The sequence below is a fragment of the Nerophis lumbriciformis genome, linkage group LG28, assembly GCF_033978685.3.
Source record: "Nerophis lumbriciformis linkage group LG28, RoL_Nlum_v2.1, whole genome shotgun sequence".
NCBI lineage: Eukaryota > Metazoa > Chordata > Actinopteri > Syngnathiformes > Syngnathidae > Nerophis > Nerophis lumbriciformis.
This window is the reverse complement of record NC_084575.2, coordinates 11856518-11877666: the sequence shown is the minus strand read 5'-3', so window position 1 is coordinate 11877666 and position 21149 is coordinate 11856518. Positions and strand designations below refer to the sequence as shown.

Sequence of the window (21149 nt, the reverse complement as noted above, 5' to 3'; positions counted from 1 at the left end):
CTGGAGCCTACCCAGCTGCATTCGATATAATTGGATAATAAGAGTATGTGAAAGTTTGACTCCTACCTTGTTTACTTCCGTGATGACCTTAAAGTTTTGCTAAAATGCGCCAAACATGGCTAAGTGTGGAGGGAGTGTTTTCCTTTTTACCCATCATGCACTCTAATGGGTGTAATTTAGAATTTTTTTATGGTGTTTGGAAATTTTTCATAATATCCACAATGTTCAGTGAGCGGGTTGTGTTATATATGACCATGTGTGTTGACCTTTATTTTGTTGATGTATTTCTTTTTTTTGTTTGCACCATGACTAGGGAAGGTTGTTTGGATTGTGTCATACTGTATAAGTGAATGCTGTGCTACTGTTTCAAAGGTCATTAATCTGATTTATTTACATTGTCCACAAGATGGCAGCAAATGTAACATTCAGCGACCAGTTGGTAATTAAGATTAATTGGAAAGTATTCCGCAGTGCAAGGCTTTGTTGAACTCATGAAGTCTTGCGGGGCAAATTAAAGGCAATGGCAGGCCGCTTTTGGACCGGGGGCCGTAGTTTGGACACGTGTGGTTTAGAGAGTCTGCACTCCTTTTTACTTCTGCTAGCACATGTAGCATTAGCATTTAGCCCAGGGATGTCCAAACGTTTTGACTAGGGGGCCGCATTGGGCTTAAAAAATTTGGCCGGGGGCCGAAAGCATGTAAAGTAACTATATATATATGTGTGTGTGTGTGTGTGTGTGTGTGTGTGTGTGTGTGTGTGTGTGTGTGTGTGTGTGTGTACATATACTGAAGAAAAATATAATCGCAATACTTTTGTTTTTGCTCCCATTTTTAATGAGTTGAACTCAAAGATCTAAAATTTTTACTGTATACACAAAATATCTATCCATCCATCCATCCATCCATCCATCTTCTTCCGCTTATCCGAGGTCGGGTCGCGGGGGCAGCAGCTTAAGCAGGGAAGCCCAGACTTCCCTCTCCCCAGCCACTTCGTCCAGCTCCTCCCGGGGGATCCCGAGGCGTTCCCAGGCCAGCCGGGAGAGATAGTCTTCCCAGCGTGTCCTGGGTCATCCCCGTGGCCTCCTACCGGTCGGACGTGCCCGAAACACCTTCCTAGGGAGGCGTTCGGGTGGCATCCTGACCAGATGCCCGAACCACCTCATCTGGCTCCTCTCGATGTGGAGGAGCAGCGGCTTTACTTTGAGCTCCCCCCGAATGACAGAGCTTCTCACCCTATCTCTAAGGGAGAGCCCCGCCACTCGGCGGAGGAAACTCATTTCGGCCGCTTGTACCCGTGATCTTGTCCTTTCGGTCATGACCCAAAGCTCATGACCATAGGTGAGGATGGGAACGTAGATCGACCGGTAAATCGAGAGCTTTGCCTTCCGGCTCAGCTCCTTCTTCACCACAACGGATCGATACAGCGTCCGCATTACTGAAGATGCCGCACCGATCCGCCTGTCGATCTCACGATCCACTCTTCCCCCACTCGTGAACAAAATATCTATTCCTCTCAAATATTGTTCACAAAACTGTCTAAATCTGTGTTAGAGAGCATTTCTTCTCTGCCAAGGTAACCCGTCCCACCTCACATGTGTGGCATATCAAGATGCTGATTAAATAGCATGATTATTGCACAGGTGTGCCTTAGGCTGCCCACAATAAAATGCCAGTCCAAAATGTGCAGTTTTGCTTTATTGTGGGTCTGGGGGTTCAGAAAAGCAGTCAGTATCTGGTGTGACCACCATTTGCCTCACATGGTGCAATACATCTCCTTCGCATCGAGTTGATCAGGTTGTTGATTGTGGCCTGTGGAATGTTCAATGGCTGTGCCAAGTTGCTGGATATTGGCAGGAACTGCAACACGCCGTCGTATACGCCGATCCACAGCATCTCAAACATGCTCATTGGGTGACATGTCCGGTGAATATGCTGGCCATGCAAGAACTGGGATGTTTTCAGCTTCCAGGAATTGTGTACAGATCCTTGCAAAATGGGGCCTTGTATTGCCATGCTGCAACATGAGGTGATGGTCTCAGGGGAATGGCACAACAATGTGCCTCAGGATCTCAACACGGTATCTCTGTGCATTCAAAATACCATAAATAAAATGCACTTGCGTTCGTTGTCTATAACATACACCTGCCTATACCATAACCCCAGCTCCACCGTGGGTCTCTAGATTCACAACGTTGACATCAGCAAACCGCTCTCCCACACGACACCACACATGCTGTCTGCCAGCTGCCCTGAACAGTGAAAACCGGGATTCATCTGTGAAAAGAACACCTCTCCAACGTTCCAGACGCCATTGAATGTAAGCATTTGTCCACTGAAGTCGGTTACAACGACAAACTGAAGTCGGGTCTTGCGACGAGCATGCAAATTAGCTTCCCTGAGACGGTTTCTCACAGTTTGTGCCGAAATTCTTTGGTCATACAAACCAATTGTTGCAGCAGCTGTCCAGGTGGCTGGTCTCAGACGATCATGGAGGTGCACCTGCTGGATGTGGAGGTCCTGAGCTGGTGTGGTTACACGTGGCCTGCAGTTGTGAGGCCGGTTGGATGTACTACCAAAGTTTCTGAAACGCCTTTGTATTATTGTGAGCAGCCTAAGGCTGCTGTTTAATCCGCATCTTGACATACCACACCTATGAGGTAGGATGGATTATCCTGGCAAAGAAGAAATGCTCACTAACACAGATTTAGACAGATTTGTGAACAATATTTGAGAGGAATAGGTCTTTTATTTATATAGTAAAAGTTTTAGATCTTTGAGTTTAACTCATGAAAAATTGGAACACAAACTAAAGTGTTGCGTGAGAACGACAGGCTGATAGTAATGTTGTGTCGTTCGCGAACGATTCGTTCGAACGAACAAATCTTTTGAGTGAACGTACTGAACCGAATCACTTCATGAACTGATTCGTTCCTTTCTCAGTTCAGTTGACCATGTCGGTATGAGTGGAACTGGCGCATTCTGTGACGTCGGCGAACGACGCAGCCAGCTACTCATCATGGGGGCGGGGGGAGGGACTGAGCGAACGATTCGTTCACCGCGGATTAACGACATGAATCACTCAGTGAACGACAACGCTCTCGCTCTCTGCTCTGCTTGCCCCAATGCCGCGGGTGATTCTCCTCCCGTCGCGGGGATATGTTTCATGCCATTGGCATCCGCTCTCCATTCATTCTCCAAGCTAACGGCTAATGTTGACTCAAGCCACATGAAAACAAACACACACATTATCTCAACACATAAAGTTATGAGAGTAGAGGAGACAGAAAGAAAGTCAGTGCAGGGCAAGGCTGAGCAGCAGCGACGCGAGGGTTAGGGGCGGGGGGTAAAGTGTATGGCAGGCTGTGTGAGAAGATTTAAAATAAAAATAATAACTAATGTATGTACATATACATGGGCTATTATTTATCTTGATTTTTATATTATTTAAGCTATTTATTTTCTTTTTTATTGCATATTTAAGTTGATATTTCCATTTTGATATTTTTAAATGTAAGCTACAGAAATTTTAGTTTTAATGTTGGCTTTTCTGGCACTTGGTTTAATATTTGTTTTGTTTTATTTAAGGTAGCCTATTTATTTTCTTTTTGTTTGCACATTTAAGTTAATATTTTCTTTGTTATATTTTTAAACGTAGGCTACAGAACATTTAGTTTTTATGTTGGCATTTCTGGCTCTTAATTTATTTGTTTTATTTTGAAGGTATTTATTTTCTTTTTGTTTGCATATTTAAGTTTACATTTTCTTTGCTACAGAACATTTCGTTTTTATGTTGGCATTTGTTAAGCGTTTCTTAATTTAATATTTGTTTTTGCACTAAACAAACGAGGCCTATTTATTTAACTGTTGATTGCAAGCATTTTAGTAGGCTATTACTATTTTTTTTATTTCCCACTTTTATTTATTTCTTATTTTCATTTCAGTGTCAAATGTGACATTTAGTCACATTTTGTTTATTGGACAGGCCGGAAACGCACACACAGTGTTTTTAAAAGTAACGGAATCTCTACAGCTGCAATGTCTGTTAATTTGCGAACGTCAAGGGGAGTCTGTCAGGGCAGAGAGCGATTCACGTCTGTCGCCCTCTGGCACACAGAACTGCTACTGCAGAAGTGATTCGGTGATTCGCCGACCTGCACACAGAACTGCTACTGCAGAAGTGATTCGGTGATTCGCCGACCTGCACACAGAACTGCTACTGCACAAGTGATTCGGTGATTCGCCGACCTGCACACAGAACTGCTACTGCACAAGTGATTCGGTGATTCGCCGACCTGCACACAGAACTGCTACTGCACAAGTGATTCGGTGATTCGCCGACCTGCACACAAAACTGCTACTGCACAAGTGATTCGGTGATTCGCCGACCTGCACACAGAACTGCTACTGCAGAAGTGATTCGGTGATTCGCCGACCTGCACACAGAACTGCTACTGCACAAGTGATTCGGTGATTCGCCGACCTACACACAGAACTGCTACTGCACAAGTGATTCGGTGATTCGCCGACCTGCACACAAAACTGCTACTGCACAAGTGATTCGGTGATTCGCCGACCTGCACACAGAACTGCTACTGCAGAAGTGATTCGCCGACCTGCACACAGAACTGCTACTGCACAAGTGATTCGGTGATTCGCCGACCTGCACACAGAACTGCTACTGCAGAAGTGATTCGGTGATTCGCCGACCTGCACACAGAACTGCTACTGCACAAGTGATTCGGTGATTCGCCGACCTGCACACAGAACTGCTACTGCAGAAGTGATTCGCCGACCTGCACACAGAACTGCTACTGCACAAGTGATTCGGTGATTCGCCGACCTGCACACAGAACTGCTACTGCAGAAGTGATTCGGTGATTCGCCGACCTGCACACAGAACTGCTACTGCACAAGTGATTCGGTGATTCGCCGACCTGCACACAGAACTGCTACTGCACAAGTGATTCGGTGATTCGCCAACCTGCACACAGAACTGCTACTGCACAAGTGATTCGGTGATTCGCCGACCTGCACACAGAACTGCTACTGCACAAGTGATTCGGTGATTCGCCGACCTGCACACAGAACTGCTACTGCACAAGTGATTCGCCGACCTGCGCACAGAACTGCTGCTGCAGAAGTGATTCGGTGATTCGCCGACCTGCGCACAGAACTGCTGCTGCACAAGTGATTCGGTGATTCGCCGACCTGCACACAGAACTGCTGCTGCACAAGTGATTCGGTGATTCGCCGACCTGCACACAGAACTGCTGCTGCACAAGTGATTCGGTGATTCGCCGACCTGCACACAGAACTGCTACTGCAGAAGTGATTCACGTTCACGTACTGAACTGTGCTGACTGTGTCACTCACTGCCTGGTGTACTGCATGCACAGAGCTGTGTAGGGACTCGCGTTCACCCTTTTTGCTGCTTCTCCCGCGAATGTCTGCACTGTACTGTGCTACGCACGCCCCCCCCCCCCCCCCCCCTCCCTTTTTTTTTTGGGGGGGGGGGGGGGGTGATTCGGTGAACAAATTTTTTGAAAGAATAAATTTAAGGAACTGATTCTAGTGATTCAGTACAGTCAAAAGAACTGCCGATCCCATCACTAGCACTGTACTGTACTACGCACGCCCCCCCTCCTTTTTTTTTGGGGGGGGGGGGGGGTGATTCGGTGAACGAATCTTTTGAACAAATCAATTTAAGGAACTGATTCTAGTGATTCAGTACAGTCAAAAGAACTGCCGATCCCATCACTAGCTGATAGTCAGTACATTATATAATATAATGGATATATAATTAACATATGTTATAATTTATTATTTAGAGTATTTGAAAGTTAAACTACTACCTTGTTTACTTGTGTGACAACCTCCTTAAAATTTTAAAATCAGTCATAAATATCAAGCAGCTAAAATGCGCCAAATATGGATAAGTGTGGAGAGAGTGTTTTGCATTTTTCCATCATCCCTTGTAATGGATTTAAATGAGCGTAACTTTGATTTTTTTATGGTGATACGACATTTTTTTATAATATCAACAAAGTTCAGTGAGCAGGTAGTGTTGTGTGTGACCATGTTTGTCGAATTTTTATGCTGGATGCATATTTTTTCTGCACCGTTACTCGGGAAGGTTGTTTGAATTGTAACATAATCCATAGCTGTGCTGTATTTTCATGAAAGTATAATGAATGGTCACTGACTTTAGTTACTCTCAAAGACCACCAGATAGCGTCACAATGCCAGTCATCAGGGTATTTGCATGTATTTTGAAAACACCAAGCCGATCAAATTCCTTTTTGATCTCGTGCCGTCTCATGGGCCAGTTTGGACACCCCTGATTAAGCTGCTAAGAGCAGACCGACATTTGAATTTGAAAATATCTCATCTGTAATGTTATTAAAGACGATGCACATTTGCAAGTCGTAATATTGTTAACAGCATCACAATTTGAAAATGCATTTTAAAACATCTTCATTATCCCCGATGGGGCATTTTGTTTATTTTGGGTCTTGTACCAATGCGCAAACACTCAGGACGGTAAAATAGTTCAGATTTCTCAACATTTATAAATTATTTTTCTATGTTCATCTTATCTAATCTTATTTATTCAGTCAGTAGGTTGTCAAAATGTTGAACTGTCTCTAAAGTTTCTTTACTTTTTAGTACAGATGCTTTAAAACTGGCAGCTTAAAAACAATATAAAAAATTGTGATATTAATCAGGACCAAATGATATGAAAAAAATGAATTGCAATAATGTTTTGCCATATTGGCCAGCCCTTATATACAGACCTGCACAAACAAGAACGCAGGCACACACGCACACCCACAGACACACATTTGTGTAAAAACATTTTTTACAGACCGTTCTTGATCCCAGACCATTAAAAATAGATCCAGTGGCCAGTTTGCCTCAAGGAATGTGAATAAATAAATAATTTGAGGTCCTGCGTGTGTTCTGACTGGTGTTCAGGTTCGACACAGAAAAATATGAAACTATTTTTTAATCTGCTGTTCTTAGCACTGAGAGTTAAAAGACAATAGCAACCAACAGAAAAAACACCAAGATAATCTGCTATTAAAGCAAATATTATTCAGGAGGACTGTTTGGTATATTTTTTAAACATTTTTTTACATTTATTCAATACTATTACACACTTAAACCAGACCAGAGCAGTTTACTCTGATCATTTATTCACAAGATACAGAAAGTAATATTGATAGTGGATTATTAATGAATGACATCCAGTAAATGAGCACTTGCCTGTTTTATTTCATTTAATGAAGGTAAAAATAGTAAGAAAATAGATTATTTTAAAAGTTGGGTGCAAGATTATGAGGAGTGAGTCATCCTTATTGCACTTACAAAGCAAATTACTGAACTTTAAATGGGATAAGGTTTATGAGCTAGATGATAAAGCATAGATATATTTTTAGACAAATTCATAACTGTGTGATAAAAACAGTCTAATTTCCAAAAAGAAAAATATAGAATAATAAAGAACAAGGGGTGCCCAACGTGTGTTCGCACCTCAAGTTTTATTGGCCCTTACGGCAAATAAACTACATTTCTTTGTTTCTTAAGTATCATTAACAAGTAGCATTATCAGGATAAATATGTTACACAAAGAGAAAGCCAGAAGCAGGCATGCTAATAGCTAAGCTAACCGATAAAATAGCTTAAGACAACAGAAAAAATAAGTGCTTGATTAAGGTTAAAATTCTTTACTGTACAATCTCTGCTCCCACTGGGATGCTGACTGATAGGATGTTGATATATTCCCATTTAGATAAAGACAGACTCGTAATCCTCGCAAAGAAAAAATGGGGGTGGATTGAAGCATCTTTTTGGGTCTTTTTTGCCTAACAGTGCACTAACTTTCCAATTATGTCCTCATCATTTTACTATCATGGTGGGAGACATGACTTACAATCTAGAATAAACTTTCACAAACGCTGAGGCGAGAAAGCAGCTCACCAGCTCATGATGTCAATGCAGCAGAATAAGAAAGTTACCTCTCTCCGCTAAATATAGGTCCTTATTAGCACTTTTTTAAATAATATCGCAAATACTCTAACAATATTCTAATAGAGTATTATTGGCGCTTTTTGGAAGGTTATTTATTAGGTTTTATGGTCGGAATAACCGCAGTGACGTCATGGCTCTCATTGGCTCAATCTTTGGCGGACTTTTGCTTACGAGTTAGAATGCATTAAACAAAAAAATTAGCTCTTTTCTCCCATAAGGATTGTGAATTATAAGTAAAATTAAAATAAAATTGTAGTGTGGACAGAGGAAGACCTTGAAGGAAAAAATCAAAGGATTTAAAAGAGTAGTAGATAGTAGTTTGGATTTTTTTTTAATTACTGGCTATTATTGACTTTATTTTAAACAAACAATTGCTTGTATTAAGAAACTAATTAACTAATTCAAATATTGTGCTAATAGTGTTAAAATGTCAATTACACATCATAAATATATTGAAAAATGTACAGTTAATACATGTAATAGTTATTGGTATCGGCCGATCTCACTCTTGGATGATCGGTGTCGGTAGCATAAAACCATGATGGGAACATCCCCAGTACATAAAAGTACACACAGTAAAGTATACTGATGGAAGTATTCCATGTTGTTTATAACTGGATAGCAGAAACTTTTACTTGAAATTATTTGTGACTTACTTCATCTGCTTTACGATGGTACTTTTCCCAGACTCCCCAGCACCTAATGGAACAAAAAAACTCAAGTTAGACAAACTTCAAAGGTCTTTGGGACTTCACCAACCAGTTAACCAGTCAGTGACATCACATGCGCTCCCTTCACTTTGTTTGGGTTCTTCTTGGTCACAACATCAAATATGAAGAAAAAAGAAGCTAATTACAGGGAAACCGTAGTCTGTTTGAAGGGTTGTGCTACTAATACAAACTGTAGAGGACTGAAGCATGTGCCAGGTGGGACACACACACAATTCATGTATTGCTCATACCATGCAGTTCCCCTTGAATGTGAACTTTTCATCTTCAACATGTTGAACAAACATTCTTTAAGCTTCAGTTCCAGTGCACAAAGCAGATAACTTTTGATATATTTTTGAACTTTTTTGTAGTTTCTCTGCAGAATAAGGCACATTTATCAAAACTATATTCATAAAATTAGAAAGTTATTTTCCAATAAACAGTATCTGAGCCCAAAGTAAACTATTCAGCAGAGGCAAGACCTCTGCAAAGGTCAAAATATCATAAACATTCTGGCATTATGAAGGGTAGGCCTGGTTTTATAGAGTAAGTTAGAACTTACAGTTGAACATTTATCACTCCTAAGTCACTCACACTCTGCACTGTATACAAAACACAAGCAAAGTACATTTAAAAATTAACAAATGAAAAGATTAAAAACATGTAATATATGAAATAATGATCAAAAAATAAAACAACTACTTATGTGAGCTACTTTTGTATTTACTTCCAACTTTGTGTCCCTCTCCATCACGTCACAAATTACATTCATCAAGCGCTCCAAAGTCAACCAAACAAACTTCACTATAAAACATCCTGTCTGAGTGCATTGTACTAAATATTAAAATCGATATATATAAAACATAGAGATACAACAATTAATTAAAATGGCCCTCACTTACAATTACTTTTATTCTGTGGTTGATTTGCACTACTATCCACTTTATTTAACCCCTCTTGTTCCCTTTCAGGCGCTTCAACTTTCTTCAAATATTGTCCCCGGTTAGACAGGAAGAATATTACATGATATATTATAACATAATTTATTACACATTTTTAGTTTTTACATTGTTTTTTTTAAATTATGTTTTACTTTTTGTTACTGTGTCTAATTTCTTCATTGTGGGATAAATAAAGTCTATCCTATCTTATCAATGGCCACTTTAACGTTTATAAACCTTAATTATTTATCTTGAAAGGGGACCTATGATGATTTTCGTCTTTTCTGACTTATGAAAGTTCTAACAATGTTTAATACTGGTGTTAAAAAAATTCTAAAGTGGTTCATGGCGTGAGCTTTAATGCTCTCTGAACTATACGCTGTTATGTACGGTCTTTCTTTTAACAGCAGATACATTGTGACATCATAGATTGACGGACATTCTCATGTGGGCATTCTAGTACATGTTGTCTGCCATCCCATGCTTGAGTTTTGTTTGACTCATCACTAATAATCAGCATTTACAGCTTTATCCATCTCTGCAAGCATGTATTGTATAATGATGTGTATAAATATACAAAATATACTGTATAATTTGTATAAATGTGGAAAATGTACTATAAGAGTTTGTATAAAGATAAAATATGTACAGTATAATAGTTTGTATAAAAGATACAAATGCACAGTATGACAATTTGTACAAAGATAAAAATGTACTGTATGAAAATATTAGTCTCTCAGTGGACACACACATGAATGGAGGTCACCTTCCTGACTCCAGAATAAAACATCTATTAATATTCCAGGCCCACATGGAGAAGAGCAGGTAATAAAGTGAGTGTAGCCTCATTCTTTGTGCTCAATGTGTTTTTGTTTTGTATTCGTAATTTGTTTGTGTTGTAGGAACTTTTCAAAGGGGAGTAACAAACACATCCAAGTGATCACGTGTGAAATGCAAATACAGTGCAGACAATATTAATGTGAGAGAGTTAAGAAATAATACAATATGTAAGGGGTATTTAAGTTTTGATTTTGAGCAGGAAACTGTGATCTTGTGATCAGAGAGATCTAGAAGACTGATTAATTTCCAAGCTTTCATCACACAAGGTCAAATATTTACATGAGTGCCCGCAGAGAATATCAAACAGCTGAAGATGATGAACATGTTCCTGATTGTTTAATGTTTCTAACTGTTTAGTGTTCATGGTTGTTTACGTTACTGATTGTTTGTGTTATTGGTTATTTGTGTTACAGACTTTTATGTGTTACTGATTGTTTGCGTTTCTGATTGTTTATGTCCCTGATTGTTTGTGTTACTGACTGTTTATGCTGCTGATTGTGTAGGCTGCTGATGTTTATGCTGCTGATTGTTTGTGTTACTGAATGTTTATGTTACTGATTGTTTGTGTTGCTGATTGTTTATGCTGATGATTGTGTATGCTGCTAATGTGTATGCATTTGACTGTTTGTGTTCCTGATTGTTTATGTTGCTGATTGTTTATGTTGCCTATGGTTTGTGAGACTGATTGATTGCATGACTTAATTGTTTATGTGACTGTTTATTTGTTACTGATCATTTTGTTATGTTACTGTTTGTTTAATGTGACTGATTTTCTAATGTTATTGACTTTTTGTTTGACCGATTGTTTGTGAGAACGCATGCACACGTATACAAAGTCTCTATCACTGGTCTGCATGATGCCGTTCACACATGATCAAAACGAACCATACTAGCAGAGCAAACGCACCAGAGTTCCTTTTTACTGCACCAAACATGACAACTAACCGCACTGTGAAACCTCACTATGTTTGATCTTCCATCAGTATTTTTTTTTTTCTATGAGTGTTCAAGTGCACAGTCAGGATTTGAAAGTGTTCCCTTTGCTGATGAATAATAAATAAGATTTACAGTAGCAGACCAGTGCTATTAAAAAGATCCATATTGCAGCACTGAGAGTGGGCAGTACTGTACATCACAAGGTGGAACACAAGCTTGACCATGCAAACATTGTTGCTTTCTGAAGACAACTATAGTCTGCTAAGATTGTTGTAACAAAACAACAACACAAACAAAAAAGACTGTACAAGAATACTTAACTTATTGGTGAAAGTAAGATGAAACAAAACAAACAATATTGGAGTTTTTATGTTGGTAAGTATTTGCATTTCCACTACAGTACACAGCACAGTTGAATATACAGCTACAAAAGAGCATGTTTATATTAGAAAATGGCAGTTAGGCTGTGACACACAGTTCATTGACTTTATGCCATATCTACTTATGCTATATCTACAAAATGCTATATTTACTGTACACTATCTACCGTAAACTATATATACCGTATACTATATCATCATATACTATATCTACCATATGCTTTATCTACTGTATGGCATACCTACCTACTGTATACTATATATACTACATACCATATCTGCTGTATGCTATGTATGTTATACTGAATGCTATAACTGCTATTTCTACTATATGTTTATTGCTATATCTACTGTATACTATATCAACTATATGCTATATATACTTTATCAGTGATTCTAAAATTGAGGTACATTTGACTATCTGTATTTTTGGTACCGGTTCCAAATTAGGTCGGTCCATGAGGACCGTGAAGATTCTGGACTAACGATACTGTGATCTGTATTATTTGTTCCAGCTGACTGACATAATTATGACACGTTGTCACACTCAGTTCAGCTGTCGCTGCTACACATAAAATCAGCTTGGAATAATGACAAATAAGGAAGCAACATCATACAAAATTTTGCAACAAACAATATTTCCACCTCAAAAGTTCCTGAAAGTCATGCACGCCGTGTCAGTTTGAAGTGAATGTACTTTACTCTAAGTCACGACCGCATTTTATCAACCATCCTAGCAATCCATTAATCCACAGGCCAATATTAATCCACTCGAAGAAGTGAAAAATTAAGGTTATATGATAATCCGTAAAGTTGCTTTAAAGAAAGATAGCATTCGCTGTGACTGACAGGTCCCTGTTTGCCGTCTGACATCTCTCCCTTGCGGTGCAATGGGTGTCATTAAAACACATTTGGCTTAAATGTGTTTCAGTTCATTCGGTTTCTTGACTACAAACTGGATGATCGAGCATTACGCTTCATCCCTGGGTCTTTTTGTTTTTACATAAAACACACTACACATACACATACATCGGTAGCTGTTAATACATAATATGGCTTCCGACCCGTCCTCATATACGTCTATGTGCGACATAAACATAAATAACAAATCCTATTGTTACAAAATGCACACCCACAAAACATGCTAATTGATTGTATTGATTTATATGATATATTGTATTTGATATGCTATATCATGTAAAAGGTATGTGCTCTGCACAGACATGCCATAGACCATGGGTGTCAAACTCTGGCCCGTGGGCCAATTTTCACTTGGCCCTTGAGGCGATATCAAATTAACACTAGAGCTGGCCCGCCGATTATATACACAGCGGCGGTGCCGCGGTAACACCGTATTCACCGCTAATTTTCATACTTGCCAACCCTCCCGGGAGACTCACAAATTTCAGTGCCCCTCCCGAAAATCGTCATGTCCGCTTTTCATCCAGTCCAACGAGTGCTGGCCCAGTCACATAATATGTGCGGCTTCTGCACGCACACACAAGTGAATGCAACGCATACTTGATCAACAGAGATACAGGTTACACTGAGGGTGGCCGTATAAACAACTTTAACACTGTTAAAAAATATACGCCACACTGTGAACCCACACCAAACAAGAATGACCAACACATTTCGGGAGAACATCCGCACCGTAACACAAAATAAACACAACAGAACAAATACCCAGAACCCTTTGCAGCACTAACTCTTCCGGGACGCTACAAGGTGTGTGTGTTGTTTATACGGCCACCCTCAGTGTAACCTGTATCACTGTTGATCAAGTATGCGTTGCATTCACATGTGTGTACGTACAAAAGCCGCACATATCTTGTGACTGGGCCGGTACGTTGTTAGAATGGATGAAAAGTGGACGTGACGACAGCTTGTAGATGACGTTAAAGGCAGTGCCTTTAAAACACGCCCCCAAGACTGTGGTCCGGGTGGACTACGAGATATAATGACTGATGAACACCTCCGTTCGATAATGAAGGTTGCCTCAACTCAAAGCCTGAGCCCCGACATTAATGAACTAGCATCCAAGAAAAGATGCCAGGTATCTGGCTTGGGCACATCAGATTAGATCAGTGAGTTGCAAACTGAGCAGTTTAAAGTCCTGAATGGTTCGTTTATTCATTGTTATTTTATTTTCAAATTTATTAGCCTGTGGAAAAAGTTAATGTTGATATTTACCTCAGAAGGCTGCAAATAGAAAAGAGCCATTACATTTTTATTTAAAAATTGTATTTGATATGCCATTGATATTTCTTTATTATTATTATTATTATTTGAAACTCAATTTTGCATATCACTATAAAGTTATATAAGCCTTGCTTGTTCAATATTCAATGCAAAACTTGTTTGGGTCCCTATTAAAATGTTAATTTGTTCAACCTTGGCCTGCGGCTTTGTTCAGTTTTAAATGTTGGCCCACTCTGTATTTGAGACGATGATGGCGGCGTCGTGGGACCCACTTGAGTCGAGGCAGGAAGTGGCGTCGAAAGTCCTAGGAAATGTGCAGTCCAAAACATCGGCTCCACGTCGTCGACAGGAGTCTTTGCAAGGTCACTTTATGGCTCGAGGATTCTGTCACGGACTCGCATGGCTGCAGTAGTGGCAGGAGGTCGACGTACATGTACGAGTCTTTTAATGTCCACAATAAGGCACGAGGTGCAGCAGGGAAGTGCACAAAAGCAATAAACGGCATACGAGGAGAGCCAGACAGTATGTGACATTTAACAAAAAATAATCCTTGAGCACTGACAAAAGGGTGAGGAAGGCATTTATAGAAGCCATCTGATTGACAACCACTACCAGGTGTGGCCAGGCTGACAATCAGTGCCAGGTGAGGGGAAAGAGCGCTCAGGGAGACACGCAGGAAAAGGAACCAAAAATAAGAGCGCTACACATGAAATAAAAACAAACTAATGAAACATAAAACATAATGTGACAGATCGTCACAAAGTCACATGTAAAAAGACAGCTAATAGATGGTTCCTGCTTTCCACACACTTCTAAATACGCACTTTTTTTTTTTTTTACACGCACGGCGATCAAAATACGGACAGATATTGTTTTACACACAGGCAAATCCCTAGACAACTTAAAACACACACATCCATCCATCCATTTTCTACCACTTGTCCCGTTCACACATGCAAATCTGAACACACACACACACACACACACACACACACACACACACACACACACACACACACACACACACACACACACACACACACACACACACACACACACACACACACACACACACACACACACACACACACAGGAGACTTCTGCAGGCGGTGGTATTGAAAACTCCCTGGTCTTGTGCAGGAGGATCTCCGCTCGCATTACAATTTGCATTTGATTTCGGAATGAATGCACGACGCAAGACACACCGCTCTCTTTCACTTTAAATATGTACCTGTACTTGCCAAATGCAGCAACACAATCGAAAAGTGTCACCATAGAACTCTTCTGCTACGTCGTCGTCCTGTTTAGCGGAATTATGAAGTATACCGCCAGGCTTCCATTATAATTTGTTTATGATCGAAGGCGAGTCGGAAGCACCAAATCTGCATTTTTGAAACAGCAATTTTTTTTAAAATTTGTGGCCACAAATAAATGAAAAAACGGGAAAGACTGACTTGTGTGGGGGTAGCACACTACAGCCTTTCAATAGAGAGTGCTCTCGCAGGAAGGAGGAGCCTAATTTATAGTCTGGAGGCATGAGACACAGAGAGGAAAATCAATGTAACGACTCTTTTTATTTTAACTTGGTCATAATGAAATGATCCGGCTACGATTTATAATTGATTAATCGCAGTGTCCTAGTGTAGTGATTCACATAGCTGACGTTCTTGCAGGTGGTGTCGGATCAATTACCACTCAGTGAGCGCTTTCAATCACCTTGTGATTGACAGGAAATTAATACAGGTAGTCTGCCTTTCACCCTGAGGACCAAACAGATACTAAATGCATGTACATTCTGCTGAATGGCCGATTTTATGACCGGTCTGGAAAATGCAAGGCAAAAATTAAAGCCAGCACCAATTACAGTTTGGAGTTTTGTTGTCAGTGTCAGCATATTTGCATGCTCCAGCCTGCCAGTGCTTCCTACTGTAAATAAAAGGCAATACTGTACATTGTCGGGTTATTTTAGTCGCAATGAGGCATGCATGAAGCACTCTCCTATCTGAGGTGGGCGGCAGCATATACGTGCAACATATGCAGGAGACATGTTGTAGGTGTTGAGTATAATTCATCATGTAGAGTAGGAAAGTAGGTCATGAACGGGAGTAGCTGAGTTTCACCGCGAGCTGGTCGGTGCTGCATAGCGCCGTGTACACGATAGCCACTAATCCCTTTGTTCTGTTTGCTCAACAGCGGGCGGCGGCACATGCGATGAACATGACCTGGCTGCTTAATTTACACCCAGCGATTCACCACACAATACATCCTAAGTGGCAGCGCAGTAGCAACCAGGAAGAAAGATTTTTGCAGCAGCATATAGTGATAGAGGAGTAACTGACGATTAGAAGTGTAATGATGTATTGATTCATAATTGTCTTTTTCTTTACAGTACAGATAGTTTGTTCCCACAAGGTACACATTAAGAGTAATTGCTACTAAATATACAAATACAGTGAAACCCAACCTTTGGCTAGTCGTTAAAACCACGTTACTGCATAGACATGGAAGCATGCATTGTACCGATTATAAACAGTATATTTATAAGAATATTGCTACACACCAGTGACATGCGGTCACTGGCCTCACCTGCCATCATGGAAAGAAAAAAAATGTAAAAAGAAAAAAAATTAATTAAATTGTTATATGTATCCAGTGATTATACTATAAAGTTATTTTCCATTTAACTTCACCAGTTTTAGATTATTTTTATTCAAAATCGCTGAATTTTCACATTTGCCGTTCAAATACTGAGAAGAGACGGTGCGGTGATCAGCAGCCAGTTGAGGCACGTCACTCAGTTGTGCCTCACCATGGATTGCGGACTCGGCTAACTGCTGGCCTGCTGTGCAGTGAGATCGTATTGCTATATGAATTATATTATACATTTCCATAGTTTAGTTAGCTGAGGTATATAATGTACAGTGTATTTTGTCAACAACTGTATGTGTGTAACGTATTTCTTGTGCTGAGCAATCATAAAACGGCTGCGAAGACGCACTGTGTGAGGCTCGCGTAATCCCGCCTCCTGGTGCCGGTTAATGCACCTCCGCCGCAGAGTGCACTCCCCGACGGGAGCGTCACACCAACCAAAGCCCACACCCAAACCCTCCACGTGCAAGACCGAATCCACCCAAAAAAAGTCACTTAACAAGAAGCCAAAAAGTGCAAAAACAACAATACTCGTGCCGGAGGAGCCGTGAACGACTGCAGGGACACAACATTAGGTACACCTGCAGACTGCAGCACGGATTTCATATTTCATTCATTCACAACTCCTCCAACACGAACACCACTGTTCCCGCACTTATAAGTAAAGGTAAGACCATAATAACGTTTTTTTTAATTAAATGTGCTTTTTTGTGTGCTACAGTTTGTATGTGTAAAGTTAAAGTTAAGTTAAAGTACCAATGATTGTCACACACACACTAGGTGTGGTGAAATTTGACCCATCCCTTGATCACCCCCTGTGAGGTGAGGGGAGCAGTGGGCAGCAGCGGCGCCGCGCCCGGGAATCATTTTTGGTGATTTTACCCCCAATTCCAACCCTTGATGCTGAGTGCCAAGCAGGGGAGAATGCTGGTATGAGCTTTTAAACATAACCCGTTAACTGCTGCCAATCAAATGGTGAATAAGATACTCTTTAGGGTTCATATGTTTGTAAATCTGACTGTGATGAAGTCAGTGCCTCACCAGCCATGAACCTCACCGCACGTCACTGCTACACACATAATTAGCATGTGCAGTATTTTGACAAATTGGAATGACAGAATAAACACCTTTGACGTTAAAAGCGACAAAAGTACTGAACTGTGATTAAAGCGTTCTTTGGCAGGTTCATGTAATAATTAGGGGTGCACAATTAGGGAGATATATCGAATATACTCGATATTCGCGGGTTTGTCTCTGTGCGATGTAGAAAATTACTATTTCGTGAGTATTCGAGTATAGGTTCTCACGCAGTTGCTTTTAGCTGCGGGCATTACACTACAGGCGTTTCTCACTCTTTCTTGTCTCTCCTTCTCACAGAGTGTTAAAACAAGCGCACATTCTTACATACATCACATACTGTACCAAGACAAACTGTATACCGCCTTGGCTCGCTACCTCAAAAGAAAAAAGTAAAATTTTTGGAATTGATTTGTATGAGCGCGTCCAGTGAACAAGAGATTTGAGTCAGCTTCCGTCAATGTCGAAACCAAACTTGTCTATATTTTGTCAACAGAGTCAGTTTTTACACCGGTAAAGAATTTCAGAATGCAAAGTCTGTTAAGGGCTCATTTTTCGACATTCAAATTGTGCCTAATTTACAGCTTTCATTTCTTATGTGTCCAAGATGGAGTGAGGTTGCCCAGCCTAACTTCATAAGCAGTTTTTCCTGAAAAATAAGCCCATTATTGCTTTTAAATACTTTGATCACTGCGCTGCTTCTCTCTACTTTATTCATTTTTGTGCCTATGAATGACTAAAACTAAACACACAACATGCTTTTTTTTTTTTAATACTGTACGTTGTTTGTAGCCCGCAGCTAGCCTTGCTAATGTTAACATCCTACTCGATGCTACGTGTGAAACAGAAAAAAAAATGTTTTGTTTAAAACGTATCAATCTGAAAATGCCGTGAGGCGTGAACACACCAACGTGTATCAGATGATGGCGTTAAAAGTGATGTTAGATCGTCACACAGCTGCTATTCACCATATCTTTAATAGCTCACTAACCGGGGTTCCTTGGCTTTGCTTTCATGCTGGAAATGAGAAAAATCTCACCAAATGTTTTTGTTTTTTTCCTGCAGCGACCATGACAAAACGTGTGACAGTTAATGATGCCGCACGTTTGCGCCTTATGTATTGAACTTATAAAAAAAGAAAAGTACAAAACTTAAGCACAGAGTCTTGCATTCAGCCATGTAAATAAGCTCTTCAGAGGCCCGCGAGACCCACAATGCATTGCATTTACTACAAACCCTGTTTCCATATGAGTTGGGAAATTGTGTTAGATGTAAATATAAACGGAATACAATGATTTGCAAATCCTTTTCAACCCATATTCAGTTGAATGCACTACAAAGACAAGATATTAGATGTTCAAACTCATAAACTTAATTTTTTTTTTGCAAATAATAATTAACTTAGAATTTCATGGCTGCAACACGTGCCAAAGTAGTTGGGAAAGGGCATGTTCACCACTGTGTTACATCACCTTTTCTTTTAACAACACTCAGTAAACGATTGGGAACTGAGGAAACTAATTGTTGAAGCTTTGAAAGTGGAATTCTTTCCCATTCTTGTTTTATGTAGAGCTTCAGTCGTTCAACAGTCCGGAGTCTCTGCTGTCGTATTTTACGCTTCATAATGCGCCACACATTTTCGATGGGAGACAGGTCTGGACTGCAGGCGGACCAGGAAAGTACCCGCACTCTTTTTTTACGAAGCCACGCTGTTGTAACACGTGCTAAATGTGGCTTGGCATTGTCTTGCTGAAATAAGCAGGGGTGTCCATTAAAAAGACGGCGCTTAGATGGCAGCATATGTTGTTCCAAAAGCTGTATGTACCTTTCAGCATTAATGGCGCCTTCACAGATGTGTAAGTTACCCATGCCTTGGGCACTAATGCACCCCCATACCATCACAGATGCTGGCTTTTTAACTTTGCGTCGATAACAGTCTGGATGGTTGGCTTCCCCTTTGGTCCGGATGACACAATGTCGAATATTTCCAAAAACAATTTGAAATGTGGACTCGTCAGACCACAGAACACTTTTCCACTTTGTATCAGTCCATCTTAGATGATCTCGGGCCCAGAGAAGCCGGTGGCGTTTCTGGGTGTTGTTGATAAATGGCTTTCGCTTTGCATAGTAGAGCTTTAACTTGCACTTACAGATGTAGCGACCATCTGTATTTAGTGACAGTGGTTTTATGAAGTGTTCCTGAGCCCATGTGGTGATATCCTTTACACACTGATGTCGCTTGTTGATGCAGTACAGCCTGAGGGATCGAAGGTCACGGGCTTAGCTGCTTACGTGTAGTGATTTCTCCAGATTCTCTGAACCCTTTGATGATATTACGGACCGTAGATGGTCAAATCCCTAAATTCCTTGCAATAGCTGGTTGAGAAAGGTTTTTATTAAACTGTTCAACAATTTGCTCACGCATTTGTTGACAAAGTGGTGACCCTCACCCCATCCTTGTTTGTGAATGACTGAGCATTTCATAGAATCTACTTTTATACCCAATCATGGCACCCACCTGTTCCCAATTAGCCTGTTCACCAGTGGGATGTTCCAAATAAGTGTTTGATGAGCATTCCTCAACTTTATCAGTATTTATTGCCACCTTTCCCAACTTCTTTGTCACGTGTTGCTGGCATCAAATTCTAAAGTTAATGATTATTTGCAAAAAAAATAAAGTTTATGAGTTTGAACATCATATATGTTGTCTTTGTAGCATATTCAATATATATATATATATATATATATATACATACATATATATATATATATACATATATATATATACACATATATATACTGTATATACAGTATATATATACACATATATATATATATACATATATATACTGTATATACAGTATATGTATATATATACATACATATATATACATATACATATGTATGTGTGGGGAAAAAAATCACAAGACTACTTCATCTCTACAGGCCTGTTTCATGAGGGGGTTCCCTCAATCATCAGGAGATTATATATACATATACATATACATATATACATATATATATATACATATATATATATATATATATATATATATATATACATATATACATATATATATATACACATATATATATATACACATATATATATATATACACATATATATAAATATATATATACATACATATATATATATACACATACATATACACACACATATATATATACACATATATACACACACACATGCATATATATATATATATATATATAACCCCGTTTCCATTTGAGTTGGGAAATTGTGTTGGATGTAAATACAAACGGAATACAATGATTTGCAAATAATTTTCAACCCATATTCAGTTGAATATGCTACAAAGACAACATATTTGATGTTCAAACTGATAAACATTTTTTTTTGC

General features: G+C 39.8%; 1 protein-coding gene across 2 annotated transcripts in view; it reads right to left on the bottom strand.

Moving 5' to 3' along the window:
- Positions 1-21149, bottom strand: part of LOC133570857 (guanine nucleotide-binding protein G(i) subunit alpha-2-like) — an 89873-nt gene that overhangs the window by 21948 nt on the left and 46776 nt on the right. For both annotated transcript variants that reach the window (XM_061923610.1, XM_061923611.1), the window contains exon 2: positions 8687-8729. In XM_061923610.1, the coding sequence (XP_061779594.1) occupies positions 8687-8729 (43 nt within the window). The remainder of the gene's footprint in view (positions 1-8686; positions 8730-21149) is intronic.